This window comes from Galleria mellonella, unplaced genomic scaffold (assembly GCF_026898425.1).
Source record: "Galleria mellonella isolate WM207_F2 unplaced genomic scaffold, CSIRO_AGI_GalMel_v1 utg65, whole genome shotgun sequence".
Taxonomy (NCBI): domain Eukaryota; kingdom Metazoa; phylum Arthropoda; class Insecta; order Lepidoptera; family Pyralidae; genus Galleria; species Galleria mellonella.
In genome coordinates, this window is record NW_026442138.1 from 3,602,533 (window position 1) to 3,617,605 (window position 15,073).

At 36.1% G+C, this 15,073-nt stretch overlaps 1 protein-coding gene across 1 annotated transcript; it reads right to left on the reverse strand.

The window, feature by feature from the left end:
- Positions 1–2,069: 2,069 nt before the first annotated feature.
- Positions 2,070–12,367, reverse strand: LOC113511988 (N-acetylneuraminate lyase-like). The gene is made up of 7 exons (XM_026895733.3): positions 12,242–12,367; positions 11,267–11,396; positions 10,314–10,459; positions 6,693–6,861; positions 5,572–5,717; positions 3,075–3,246; positions 2,070–2,276 (listed from the first exon to the last, which is right to left on the reverse strand). Exons 1-7 carry the CDS (start codon positions 12,242–12,244, stop codon positions 2,131–2,133), a joined length of 912 nt encoding a protein of 303 aa, XP_026751534.3. The 5' UTR covers positions 12,245–12,367; the 3' UTR covers positions 2,070–2,130.
- Positions 12,368–15,073: the final 2,706 nt, after the last annotated feature.

Consider the following 15,073-nt stretch of genomic DNA (forward strand, 5'->3'; position numbering starts at 1 on the left):
TTTTTTTTATCTAAAAGAATATGCTTACAAATTAGTCCCATAGAAATTTTATTAAAGTCCGTTCAGTAGTTTAGTTTTTAAATCAAAATAACTGGTTTTACCATAATTTAAATGGGTATTTTATGGGACACAATCTTTATATTATTTGATTTGCTAGCTCGACTCTTGGGGCCAATTCTATGGCCTTAGATTCGAAGGGTCATTGATTAAAACATACCGATACCCTCTAGTAGTATTCCATTGTACACACCCCATAGATTATAAGCCATAATTATATAGTTCAACGATAAATTCATTATCTAATACTAACCATGTCACATGTAGGGATGAATAATATTAACTGTATCTATATATTTGTGTTACAATATCTATGTATTGCCATGATAACGAAGGTGTTAAATATCGGTTGTAGAATATATAGAGAGCCCGATCGAAATGGATATAAATTATTCGACGTGTAATTGCTATATTAAAATAATTGTTGTCTTTTTTTCTGTCATTAATATCCAGTGTAACTTAATAATATATGTAGATATCGGAGCGATAACTATATTACGCATGCCTAGTCACTTATACTGTCATCATTGTGTAATCTTTTATTTGATATTTATATGTCGTATTTATATATATATATATATATATATATATATATATATATATATATATATATATATATATATATATATTCTTATTTATGTAGGTTTATATTCATATATATGTATTAATATTGTATCTTTCAAATATATATATATATATATATATATATATATATATATATAATGATTTATAATTTATGTAAATAAACCCACTACTTCCTATGCCACTGTGTTAGGTTGACTGAAAGAAATATCTTTTAGAGAGAAGTTCGCCTTTGCTAACATTGTTATTAACTTATTGTTGTTACTGTATGTTTTTGTGCAATAAAGATATATATATATATATAATTTAGATTTTTTAATTTTTAAAGTCTGTCTTCCCGATCTCCACGAAGTCCCTTCTTCTAACTATTGTGGTTAATGTCTGGTGAAATCGTCAGGATGAGCTAACTGACTACATGTTCATCCTGTCTTTCCTTATTGATACCCAGCCAGCATAAAACAATAGCGGAGGAAAGTTAAACGAAAATCTATCTCCTTTGCGGTTGCCAAACCGTCTGCCAAGAGTTCAAGACTGATCTGAAGAAGATAATAATGACTAACAGCAGACTGTGTTATTGTCAGGTCAGTTGTTAATTTCTTTATATTTTTATTAAGTTTTATTGAAATGGGCCATACGTAAAATTTAGGATCGTTATGTTTTTTGTGTGAAACGTGTTACTACTTCCCAAAACATATCCCACTATACAACTACAGTACAACATTGCAAGAGATTGAAAACTGTTAATAAAACTTACACTCTGTGCCACGCCACTTGAGGAGCAAATCGACTACCACTGGAGAAACCTACGTGATAATTCTTGATGACTTTCTGTCACGATGGTGTTCGTGTTTCTACTGTGAAACAGTTATGTTTACATGACTGTGTTTCGGTTTGAAGTGTGGGATATGGCAGTGAATTTACAGGGTATAGAGGAATAACACCTGAGTCCTCAGGAATGGCAACGCATGGGGGGTATCATGGGCGAAACAGTATACTCTGTTACGTCCATGGTACTGCACATGCCTATAGGCGACAATTACCACTTTCCATCAGGTGGGCCGTCAGCTTGTTTGCCATTCTAAGTTGTATAAAAAAAAACGATGGTCTTACTGACTTTGATTGGTTTTTATCCTCATCTCTCATCTCTCTCTCACACACACACACACACACACAGCCAGTATACACAAGAGACATTCAACAGCGCAAACGAAGTTACTATTCATTGCTCACACTGAATGTTTTATATTTATTGACACATACATAGATACAGAGTATAGTTTCTTCGGTCGTGTTATATAAAGTGAATCGTTTTACAAATCAGAGAATTAAAGAAAAAACATTATAGCACTCCAATATAAAGTAAAAATAAAGGGTTTAAACGCAAAAATGACTATTTTTTTTTAATAAAAAATGTTTATTAAAAAAATATATAAGATACATAAAAAATAAGTATTCTTTTTATACAAGACTTTTATGCCATGTTATGAGCATTCACTTAATCAGCTTCAAAGCCCTCAATTTACTGGCGATCCTCTGCCTGGCCTCAGCCGAGATTGGTCTCTGTGGTAGGGATGGTGGGCCGACCTTTATCCCAGTCACTATCTCCATACCAGCTTTCAATGCTGGCACCCATGCACCTAAATAAAAAAATCTATTAATTCTTTATTTACCCAGCTTGTAAAGAAAAATGCTTAAAGAAAGAATGTTTTCGGATTTCTTTTAATTTTAGAATCGTTAACTATATATACAACCGGTTTATCTTACGTGTAATTAGATCGAAAATATCGACTAGTTTCAGGATCAATTCGTGATCCTTAGTCAGCAGCAGCACACAGCTTTTCCGATCTAATTACACGTAAGATAAACCGGTAGTGATGACAGAACATAATAAATTTCGATTTCTTTAATTTTTGCTTGCTACACGATAACACTATTTTTTTAATTTCCTTAGTTCTTGTTCAAAGTTCGAAAAATTGAACACAACACAGAACATTCAAACTGTGTTCTTTAAAAGTTCGTTTTTTAAATTATTCTGAAATGTGATTATTATTTATGTAAAGTAACGTCCCTATTCCTGTACTACGATTTTCGATTATACTGTGACAGGGGGTAAAAAGGATTTTTTTAATTCAAAAAGGTGCCAAACAAGTGCACACTCCGTCTGATGGCAAATGTCTGATCATCTGATTACTATAACCTATTATTGCTGTTAGCAATGAGGTCTAACATCCCCATTGCTAGCAATATACCCAGTCGGGTCGACGACCACGCAATTCCCCTGGAAATCATCATGGTTATTTACTTTAGAATTCGTTATGATGGGCTAACTGACCTGATTTCATACTCACCTATCATCCCTCACCAATAGCACAAGCGAAGTTACCATTTTATTATCATAAAAATAGATAACATAAACATAGTTTAGATAATCTTGCCTTCAACAGTATGAGCGTCAATGGCGGAGCTAAGTACATCCTGCAGCTCCCTTGCCCTGGCGATGTCTTTTCTCTCAACAGCGTCCAGTATATCTTGAGCTAGCCGTGGGAATAAACTGAATGTGGTACCGATACTGGACTTTATGCCTAAAAGTGCTGCTGGCGCTAACAACTGCAAAAAACGGGGAGGGAACGGATTGTTAGTAATGGAATTTGACAGCCCCATTGCTAGCAATATGCCCTATCAGGTCAACCTCCACGTGGTTCCTCCTCGAAACCATCGTGAACAATTCTTATTGAATTCGTCACGATAGGCTAACCGACGTATTTCATCCTCATCTATCATCCATCACTGGTACCCCGCCGGTGTATACCGGTGGCGCGGGTGGGGTTACCATTCCATTATCATCTATAAAAAAAAACTGCGAAAAAGAATGAATGAATGAAAACTCTTTATTGTTCCCTTCAAAGAAAGATACAGATTATAAATACGTAGACAAATTTTATATCTTTAAAGTATTTATTAATTATATTACACTTTATTGCACCATTTATAGAATAGTAAATACATTGAACTGTAATGAGAAATGATACAAAAGGCGGCCTTATCGCTAAGCAATCTCTTCCAATTAACCTTTGGGTAGAGAACATTGAGAAAAGAAAGAAGAACAAAGGGTAGGTGGCGCACAATTATATATAAACAAATATGTACAAAGATACATACATATAAAAATATATATATATAGGTTATTTGATTAGAATTATTATAATTCCACTACTATTAATATGTGTGTGACTATCAATACTCGAAGATTGATCATCACTATTACTACCAGAACAATCTACAACCCTATTATCCATCAACCTCCGACTGCCATTTCGTTCACGCACGTGTTGCTACACGTGTTTCACCTCTAAACAAGGCATCCTCAGGCAAATTATTAAATCGCTGCTCGGAGCCTTATGTTAAACTTTCAGCACCCAAATTGCGAATCAACAAAACTGATTGAACTAGTGATTACTACCAGAAGTTATTACTGGTAGTTGGTAAATTTTCGGGTATAGGCAGTGACATACATACTAATGGTAATAGAATTAAACGAAATAATTGTAATCAAATAACCAGTGATATGGGCTTCAGCAAGATAATACCTAGATCAGTAAAATACTGACTCAAGACAGTCAATATTTAAAATAATTTAAAATAAATTGTCTTAGTAATATTCCATTGCTGGAAAGAGCCAGTTTCTAAAACTTAAAAATGCAAAATTAACTTATTCTTAAAATTAATCCCAAGTTGTTTTTTTATATTTCAAAACTGATCTAGCAATCAGTCCGTTTTTCTTATAAATATATAAAATAGGAGAAAACATTACACAATTGCAAAATTTCACTAAAATCGATTGAACAGGGAGGAAGGGATTGTTAGTAATGCAGAGGTTAGTCCCCATTGCTAACAATATACTCTATCAGGTCGACCTACACGCGGTTCACCCTGGAGACCATCATGACTAATTTATCGTTAAATTCGTCACGATGGGCTAACTGATCTTTCTTCATCCTCATCATTCATCTCTCACTGGTGCCCCGTCAATGTATACCGATAACATAAGCGGGTTTCCATTCCATTATCATCCATTAAAAAAATCGATTGAACAGTTTGAGAAATTAATATACCTAAACGAACTTCGGGACACGAGATTTTTATTTATTTTTATAATGGCCCATCTGATGGTAAACCATTAGCGTAAACTATATACGCCGGCAACCAAAGCAATAAGAAGCAATATCATCGTCATCATCATCATTGTTATCTCAGCCATTATCTATCCACTGCTGAACATAGGTCTATAAACTGTCTTAAGGAACGATCTTGAGCCACCTGCAGCCACTGATATAGCTCGTTAAGCAATCTGAAGCTTTTGCATATCAATGAAGGGCAATCGTGTAGCATCATGTTTCGGTTCCATAGGTACTGGTACTGGCAACACGCACTGGTTAAAAACATACGTTTTCAAACTTTGAAGTATTTTAGATTAGATGTGGCATAGTTTTGTGAAGGCTGCCCAACCGAATTAGGTTCGTCGGTTGACCTCTTAACCGAAGATTGTTACACCCTTATTGAAGAACCTCATACTGTAGTATCAGGATAAATCTTAGCTCTAGGGGGAAAGGGATTATTAGTAATAAAGATTAACAATCCCATTGCCAGCAATATAGCCTATTAGCCTGACCTTCACGCGGTTTCCCCTAGAAATCATTGTGATTGAGTTATTGTTGAATTCGTCATGATGGGCCAACTAACCTGCTTCATCATCATCTATCATTCCTCACTAGTATCTCGCCAGTGTATACCGATATCGCGGCAGGGTAACCATTCTATTATCATCCATTAAAAAAAATCTCAACTCTCGACATGGAAATATTGGATTCCGATAGAAGTGTTCATAGAAGGAAATTCCTATGAAACCACTTTATGTGTTTATTAAATACTCACAGTATCGGCCCCCAAAAATATCTCTTGGTCCTTATTCAGTGCCTTTAATGCTTGCGCGCCCTCGCTGAGATCGTTGGAAGTGAATTTCAAACCCTTGAAATTGGGTATACGTGCTGTAGCCGCTTTTATAAATGCTGGCATGTTGACTGGAAATAAACATTACCCATTTTATATTCTGATGACCACAGAAAAAAAAATAAAACCCGATGGAATCTTCACAATAAAATTGCCCATAAGCATGGCTGTAGCTAGGGTGGGATGTGCATTGAAGGGCAATACCCCACCTTAAAAGGCCCAATGCTCTATCTAAAATTAAAGGCCCCAAAAATTAGATAGATTCGCTTTTCGAAATCAATTATAGCTTCTATTTTACTAAAAAGTTCTTTTGCTTTATTTTAAACTTGGGTCTAGCTAGAGCTCTGTTCGTAAGTAATTATATGAACTGCCTAGTATAGTATAATATTATCTGTGGTACTATCTAGTATTTGGGATATAATTTTTAGATGCCTTTTCATAAATACCAAAACAAAATTGAATAAAGCTCGGTTTTCCAAATACTTAACACTTATCATCCCTGCAAAAAGACATTTGCTTTCTCTTTATTTTTACCTTCATTACATTCAAACAAATTGAACCAGGAACAATATTAATCTTAACTCAAAGTATTCAAAATTTTGCTATTTTAATAATTGTTTAAAATTGAAGTTTTAACTTGTGGCCTCCTTAGACGTTCATGACTTCAATTTATCTTCGTAAACATATGCATAGCATATACATATACATAACATATACATCTCGTAGCATGTTACGAGACATATTTCTTTTCCTTAATAGATGATGATAATAATTAATAATACGCTACACTACGCTAATCTACGCTAATGCTATACGCTGGCGGGGCACCAGTGAGGGACGTTAGGTGAGAATGAAAAGGCAGGTCACTTAACCTATCGTGATGAATACACCTAGAATTCAGCAAGATGATTTCCAGGGGGGAGGGGGGCACGAAATAGACGACCCGACAGTCCGTATATGGAAGTGCGTATTACTATCCCTCCCCCCCCCCCACACACACACACACAAGATATACTATCAGAATAGTTATTGTTTGTTATACTTACTTTCGACCTTACTCATGCTGGGTATATGATAATATAGCACAGGAAGTTTGGGTGCTGCTTTTGCAACAAGTTCCACGTATGAAACCAATTCGTCAACATTCTGTGGTCTAAAATATAACTCAGGCAATGTAAGGAGGGAGTCCGCGCCAGCCACCTGGCAATATTGTGCCTGAAACAATATAAAATCTTGTTATAAAAAAATATATCTTAAATTCCACGGTTTTGCTAATCACTAGCTACACGCACTGGTTAAAGACATTCGTCTTTGAACCTAAACAAATTTAGAGAATGGTACTGGAATCATGATTTGTAATTTTTCTTATTTATTTTGTAGTTAAAGATAATTTACAGTAAAATTTCTATAATAGCGAGTGCATTTTATTATTATGTATGATTTTAAAGTAACAGATAATACGTAATCTTTTCCTGAATGAACTATAACCAACACAATCGTAATGTTTCTTGCTAACATGTGTTTTTTTACAAAATTGTGCAATACGAGAGAATAAGGTCAAAATTTGTGATAAATTATTACTTAATCGGTTAAAAAATATCACTCGCCAATTTAGCAATTTTGTTTTAAATTATTTTTAAATACAAATAACACACACATAATCGCAACGTTTCTTACAACGACCTTTTTTGAGAATTGAATTAACATTTGATTTGTATTTCTCTACTTTTATTATACATGTTATTATTGTGTATCTCTCTACAAAATAACTAAATAATTAAACAACTGATAAAATTGTACAATAAATATATATAATATTTGTTTATCAACGAATTACTATGTAAAGATAACTGGTATGTATTATTTGGGAAACAAGCGAGATAAATTTACTTAAAGCATTCTAGAATATACAACATATAATTAAGTAGGTACCCACCATGTACCTACACTTATAATAATTTAAGTGAATTTACTGGGTACAGAGGAATAACACCTGAGTCCTCAGGAATGACAACGCATGGGGGGTATCATGGGCGAAACAGTATACTCTGTTATGTTCATGGTACTGCTCATGTCTATAGGCGACGGTTACCACTTTCCATCAGGTGAGTCGTCAGCTTGTTTGCCATTCTAAGTTGTATAAAAAAAAAAATTCGATAATATTATAACCAACTAGTCATCACCAACATTATATTTGCCATTAACTGTTTACTGCTGAACATAGGTTTCCTCGACAGACTGCCATAAGGAACAGTCCTGAGCCACCTATATCCATTTACTCATTGTAATGTTTAACAACATTATATAGTGACAGCTGTTTTCCAATGGCAATACGGGTATACAATAAGTTACCTTCAGAAATAAAGGATCTTCCGATAGAAAGATTTAGATCAAACTTTTTTTCTTTTTAATATTATTTTAAGGACTTTTACCTTTTTCAGGTATATCAGTCCTATTGTACCCTGAACTGATTTCTCAAACAAAACTTTATCTACTTTCCCTAGCCGCGGAAAGAGAAGAATTAATGGGCATCAATAATTTACAGAGATGTTCAAAAATTTCTGGTTTAGGTTCAGCTAACATAGATTGAATAAATAGATCAAACTTATTTCACTTTCCTTTGGAAAAATGCTATTACACAGTTATTGAATATTTAAATGATAAAAAATGTAATAAAAGATGTAATTTATTAAAAATTACTTAAAATATAAACCATAATTTTATATGATAATTTGACATAAAGAATATTGTAATTTGGAAAATGTTTGGAATTTATAATTGTAATATAATATAGACTAAATACAGTTTAGCATTTGCATACCTCTGCGGGGTGCTGCATGTTATGTGTCTGTATATGTAACTTCTTATTGTACCATGTAGCAAGCGAATAAATATGATTTGATTTGATTTGAATGCATTTGAGTGTCGCCGTTTGGTCCCAGTATAATACAGGCCACCCCTTCCTTCCCCGTGGGTGTCGTAAGAGGCGACTAAGGGAGGGTGAGAAAAAAAAACATCTCCAAAACCTAACTGTGGTTGTCATTCCACCTACCAAGCGTGACAACCACTGGCAAAATCCCCCAAAGGGGACGCTTACAGTTAAAGACTGATGAATGCATTTGAGATCGTCACTCCATTTAGTGAGGGATCATCCTACACTAAATTTTTTTTGAAATTTTTGAAATTTATTTTCTAGAAACATTGTAGAAAAGGCGTTGCATTTGTGCAGTTTATAAGATGTCCATTATGTTTCGCCACATCAAATGGCATGCAAATATTAATTATTGAATTTATCTACATATACGCCATTTATACAGGTACATTATACGAGGTCTGTCCGGAAAGTTCGTATAAAAGTGTTCTGGAATGCGAGAAAGAGGAGTGGGGAGGCCAGGTAAGCGCAGGACCCCTTCCTTATGTCCCTAACAATGCTTCAGTTCTGGTCTGACCGCCGTGCGGTGCGAACTGGCTTGTCACGCCATCTGTGAAGTTACCTCTTAACGAAACCCCGTCGGCATGGAGCCCGCTTCCGTTGAAGAGCAGCGCGTCGTAATCAAGTTTCTCTCGAAACTCGGCAAGAATGGCCGTGAAATTTTTGCCGATCTCAGAACAGTTTATGGGGATGATGCTGTGAAGGAACCAACCGTCCACAAGTGGCTAAAAAGATTCAGAGAGGGCCGAGAAAGCGTTCAAGATGACCCACGTTCAGGACGTCCTTCCACTTCACATTCCGACGAAAACGTGGAAAGAATTCGAACTTGTGTTAATGGGGACCGTCGTTTAACGGTCAGACAGGTGGCTGAAGAGCTTAATTTGGGCAAAACCGTGGTCCACGAAATTCTAAGAAACGAACTTCAAATGAAAAAAATTTGCGCCAAGATCGTTCCGTGAGTTTTTGAGTAAAAATTCCATTACGGTGACCGAACACCCCCTATTCGCCGGATTTGGCCCCGTGTGACTTCTTCTTGTTCCCAAAAACCAAATTGGTACTTCGGGGGCGGCATTTGGGGGACATAAATGAGATAAAAAAAGCTACGACGGGGCAGCTGAGAAACCTACAACCAGAGGACTTTCAAGGAGCCTTCTCACAGTGGAAACGGCGTTGGCACAAGTGCATTATGTCACAGGGGGAGTACTTTGAAGGGGATAAAATTGATTTACCTGAATAATTGTAAAATAAAATTTTTAAAAAACTTTTATACGTACTTTCCGGACAAACCTCGTATATTTAATTTTCAATTATTTACTAAATTATACAATAAACCACTACTAGTACCTGCGTTTGCTTGTACGGAGTTGCCTCTCAGGAACCTTTACTCAAACAACTAATAAAATACTCTAAATATGTTCCAATAAAATTATACCAATATATTGTTAAAATGACACGTACATTTTGCTTAACAAAAATGCAATATATTTCATGAACAGCCATTTATTATTTCTCTAAAAGGGTTACATTTTAGGTTTACAAAAGACGAAACTTTTTACATTCGTAGATCCATTTACGCTACTACTTCCTTGAAAAGAACACAAACACTACATATGACCGTCTCGTTCTATCTTATGTATTTGATAACGTAAATAAAACTACAAATAATTATGAGTAAGGTAGGTACTAGGTAGTAGTCGTTTTCTAGTAGATTTGACTTTTTAAACTTTCAACTTACCAAAGTAAGCACATCCCTTAAAGGACCACCGCCGACCTGAACTTGGATGTGGAGGCCCAAACTTTTCCCTTCCTTTACCCACACGTCCACTAACTTCTTCCTTTCCTCTACATTAAGGGACATGTTCTCACCGGTTGTACCGCCAACTGTAAATTCAAAAATGTTTTTAAATTAACTTTTCTTTAATGGGTGAAAATGAAACTGTAACACCGCCCGCGTAACTGTATACACTACGGATACTAGTGAGGGATAATAGATGGGCATGAAAGCAGATCTGTTAGCCCATCGTGATGAATACAACAAGTGTTAGTCACAAAGATTTCCAGGAGGAAACGCGTGGAGGTCGCCCTCACAGAGCTTCCAAGAAATTATGCCATTAGTCCCCATTATTAACAATTCCTTTCCCTGGGGCACTAGACAGTTTTTTTTAATGGATGATAATGGAATGGTAACCCCGCCTGAACTATTGGTTTACATTAGCGGGGTACCAGTGAGTGATGATTGGTGAGAGTGAAAAAGGAGGTCAGGTAGCCCATCGTGACAAATTCAGCGAGAAATTGGTCACGATGGTTTCCACGGGGAACCGCGAGGAGGTCGAACCGATAGAATATATTAATAGCAATGAGGACTAATCTCCCCAATACTAACAATCCCTTCCCCCCCAGCAGTAGACAGTTTTTTTTTGATGGGTGAAAATGGTATGGTAACCCCGCTTGCGCTAACGGTATACGCTGGCGGAGCACCAGTGAATGGTGATAGATGAGAATGAAATCAGGCCAGTTAGCCCATCATGATGAATTCATCAGGAATTAACCATGATAGTTTCCAGGGAGAAGCGCGAGGAGGTCGACCTAGTTGGGTATATTGCTAGCAATGGGATTCTCAGTCTTCATTACTAACAATCCCTTTCCCCCCAGCAGTAAACAGTTAAGGGCTAATACAAAATTAATTACCTAAGACAGATTTAATACCGGCACCTACTAAGTACTTGGCGTATCCAGGGATAGCCAAATAATTCACCGTTTGGTCATCGTTGATAGGTGTGAATACTGGAGGCATCAATCCTTTTGCTGTAAACACCACCTAGAAAAGAAATTAAAGGTTTCATATTAGAATCTAATTCACTAACTTCATGCTACTGTATTTCAGTTGAACTGTTTATATATCATTGTTTATTTTTTGGTTTTTAGTGCAATAAAGAGTTAAATAAATAAATAAATAGCAAGCCCCTCCCCGCCCCTTTTACGGTTTTTTTAGACTTAGACTAAATGTTATTATATATGCTTATTTTTTATGTATCTCCGATGAACGGAAAGGTAGTCCAAATTAGAAATTTTTAAACATCTCTGTAAATTATATTACTTTTTAAAAAGGCCCGCAGCACTCCTGTGATGCTTTACCATCCATCAACACCCATTAATTCCTCTCTTTGTGAATAGAAAAGGTAGATAAAATCTGAGAAATCAGTTCAGGATACGATAAGACTGATATACCTGAAGAAAATAAAAGCCCTTAAAATAAAAAAAAACTACTTAAATAAATGAAAATTAAACACAAAATAGATTTATTAAATTTTGTTCAAAAACAAGCTTAGTAATTCACTAAACCGACTTGTAAAACCTACGAATACATGGCCTACGAATTCATAATTCGGTATCGTTTTATACCAATGAAACCGTATGGCCCAGCTATATGAATAAAGTCACATATGTTTTTATACATTTTACACATAGCTAAAAAATACTACTATGGTGGCAAACAAGCATACGGCCCGTCTTATAGCAAACGGTCACCGTAGACGCCTGTAATACCGGAGACATCATGCGCGCGTTGCCAACTCCAAAAAAATTATTTCGCCCTATTTGAAGAACCCCATGCTTTAGTCTCTAGGGAATAACTAAAAATAATTAATTTGAAATAAAACATACCATTTTTATTAGTTCACTAGTTTTCTTACACTTATTACAAATAGAGCGTGGCTTCTGCTTGCGACGCTGGAAGATACTGGTACATTTATAAGTTCATAACAACACAAAGGCTTGTTATCATGTTTTTAATATTTATTCTTTATCTTGCTACTGGTTACCTACCTATTATTATAAATGTGAAAGTTTACTTATTTTATTTATCAGTTGTTTGTGCCATTTGTAAGTTGAAAGTTAAAAAAAAAAAACCAACATTTTTAAAGTTTGCTACTCAAATTTCGCGCGGACTTTTTTCTATACAACTTAGAATGGCAAACAAGCTGACGGCCCATCTGATGGAAAGTGGTAACCGTCGCCTATAGATATAAGCACTACCATGGACTTAACAGAGTTTTTTTTTTTACAACACAGGGGGCAAAAGAGCATGCGGCTCACCTGATGGTAAGTGACTACCGCCGCCCATGGTCACCCACAACACCTACGGCATTGCAGGTATGCTGCCGGACTTTTAGAAAGGAATATGCTCTTTTCTTGAAGGTTATGTTGTCGTATCGGTTCGGAAATACTGCTGCTGGAAGTTGATTCCAAAGAGTGGTTGTGCGTGGGAGAAAGTGCCTTGAAAAACGCACGGTGAAGGACCACCACTCGTCCAGATGGTTGGGATGAAATTTTAGTCTATGGCGGGTTGTACGATGGTGAAAATCTGCAGCAGGTATCAATCAGAGTACAGTGGATTTCGGGTATAACGACGATGAAGGGACCACTCTATTTTCGTCGCTATATCCGAAAGTCGTTATAGGCAAAAGTAAAGAGATACAGACACGTACACATGTATAGTTTTTTCTTCGCACAAATCAGCATTGTTTTCACCATCTTTCAATTAAGAAATGATTTCCACCTTTTCTTGACACAGTGAATGTGCGTCTGTCTCGACGTCATACTTATCCAAAAGTTTACTAAACTCAAATGCTACTCAGAATATCACTTTGTAACTGAACCATAAATTCAACTCCGAAACGTACACGCTTCCCTACCTACGTAGCTGATATCTATAAATAATAGGTAAAGGTCTCCATACTTGCTGACCATCTGTGTGGATGTAAACAAAAGGTTAAAAATGTTTGTGAAATAAAGAAATCTTTTTGTCTCTTTAGCGGCCAACTCCGGTTGCAATATCTGCATGGGATTTCTAGGAATTTGTTACAAATGATTCATTAAAAACAATCGTTACACCCGAACTCGGCGTTATATCCAAAGTCGCTATAGCCACATGAATTTTGTACTAAAGTATGCTTTAAATTCAAGGGACTTAGATTTATCGTTGCTATAGGCAAGGTCGCTACAACCAAGGTCGTAATAACTGAAATCCACTGACCCCCCCATGCGTTGCCATTCCTAAGGACTCATGTGTTATTCCTCTGTACCCTGTAAATTCACTGCCATATCCCCACCCTTCAAACTGAAACACAACCAAGCAAAAACTTAACTGCTTCACGGTTGCTGTTCATTCAACTTGAATGCACTTTGATACTTACATTATTCAATACACTCAAGCAAAGCCGCAAGTTACAAATAGTTTGTAGCTTTACTCTACCCAATAATATCTATCCATTTATATTAATTAATTTTTAATGGTATCTCCGCCTGCGTTGTCTACAATCACTAATGAGACACCAGTAAATGATTATAGATGAGGAAGAAGTCAGGTCAGTTGGCCTAACATGACGAATTTATCAGAAATTAATCACAATAGTATCCAGGGAGACTGATCTCTTCGAGTAATGGAGTACATTACTAACAATGAGGATATTAGACTTCTTATTTCTTCTTCTTATTCTTGACTAGCAAAAGAGGGGAGGAAGGGATTGTTAGTAATGGAGTTTGACAGCCCCATTGCTAGCTATATGCCTTTTTAGGTCGACCTCCACGTGGTTCTCCTGGAAACCATCGTGAACAATTCTTGTTGAATTCGTCACGATGGGCTAACTGACCTACTTCATCCTCACCTATCATCCTTCACTGGTGCCCCGCCTGTGTATACCGATAGCGCGGGTGGGGTTACTATTCCATTATCAACCATTAAAAAAAAAAGACTAGCAAACGCGCAGCAAATTTCGCGTACCCTACGCGAAAGATATAAACAAGGTACGAAACAAGCAAAGTACTGCGCATTATCTATTGCCTACAAAACATAAAGCGACTACCTGCCGATACAACAATAACAGTCATAAAATATATATATATATATATATATATATATATATATATATATATATAATACGAAAGCAATAATAACACAAAGGATTATGTTTTTGTATTTTTGTTTATTTCTTCAGTGTCTCCGTGATTCTGCTTTCATTCGGACGCCTTCTTTCGTCGTCTTGAGTTCATTTTCCATTTATAAAAATATTATCAAAAGATTCGTGAAAAGTGCGTAAATACTCCTGTGTGTTAGTGAAAAACCATAGCTTGGAGGGAAGGGATTGTTAGTAACGCGAACTACCAGTTCCATTGCTAGCAATATACCCTGTCAAGTCGATCTCCACGTGGTCCTTCTGAAAACCATCGTGTTGGATTCCAGGTGTTTTCATCACGATGGGATCACTGGCCTGCCTTTTCATTCTCATATATCATACCTCACCGATGCCTTGCCAATATACACATACCGTTAGCGCAGGCGGAGTTACCATTCCATTATAATCCAGTAAAAAATCCGTTGCTTTCGTTAAACTATTTATACATGTATATATACAAGACGGACTTAATGCTAATTGCATTCTATCCCAGTCAACCTTAGGGAACTGTTAGAATACTCGGATGCAGTACTAGTAATAA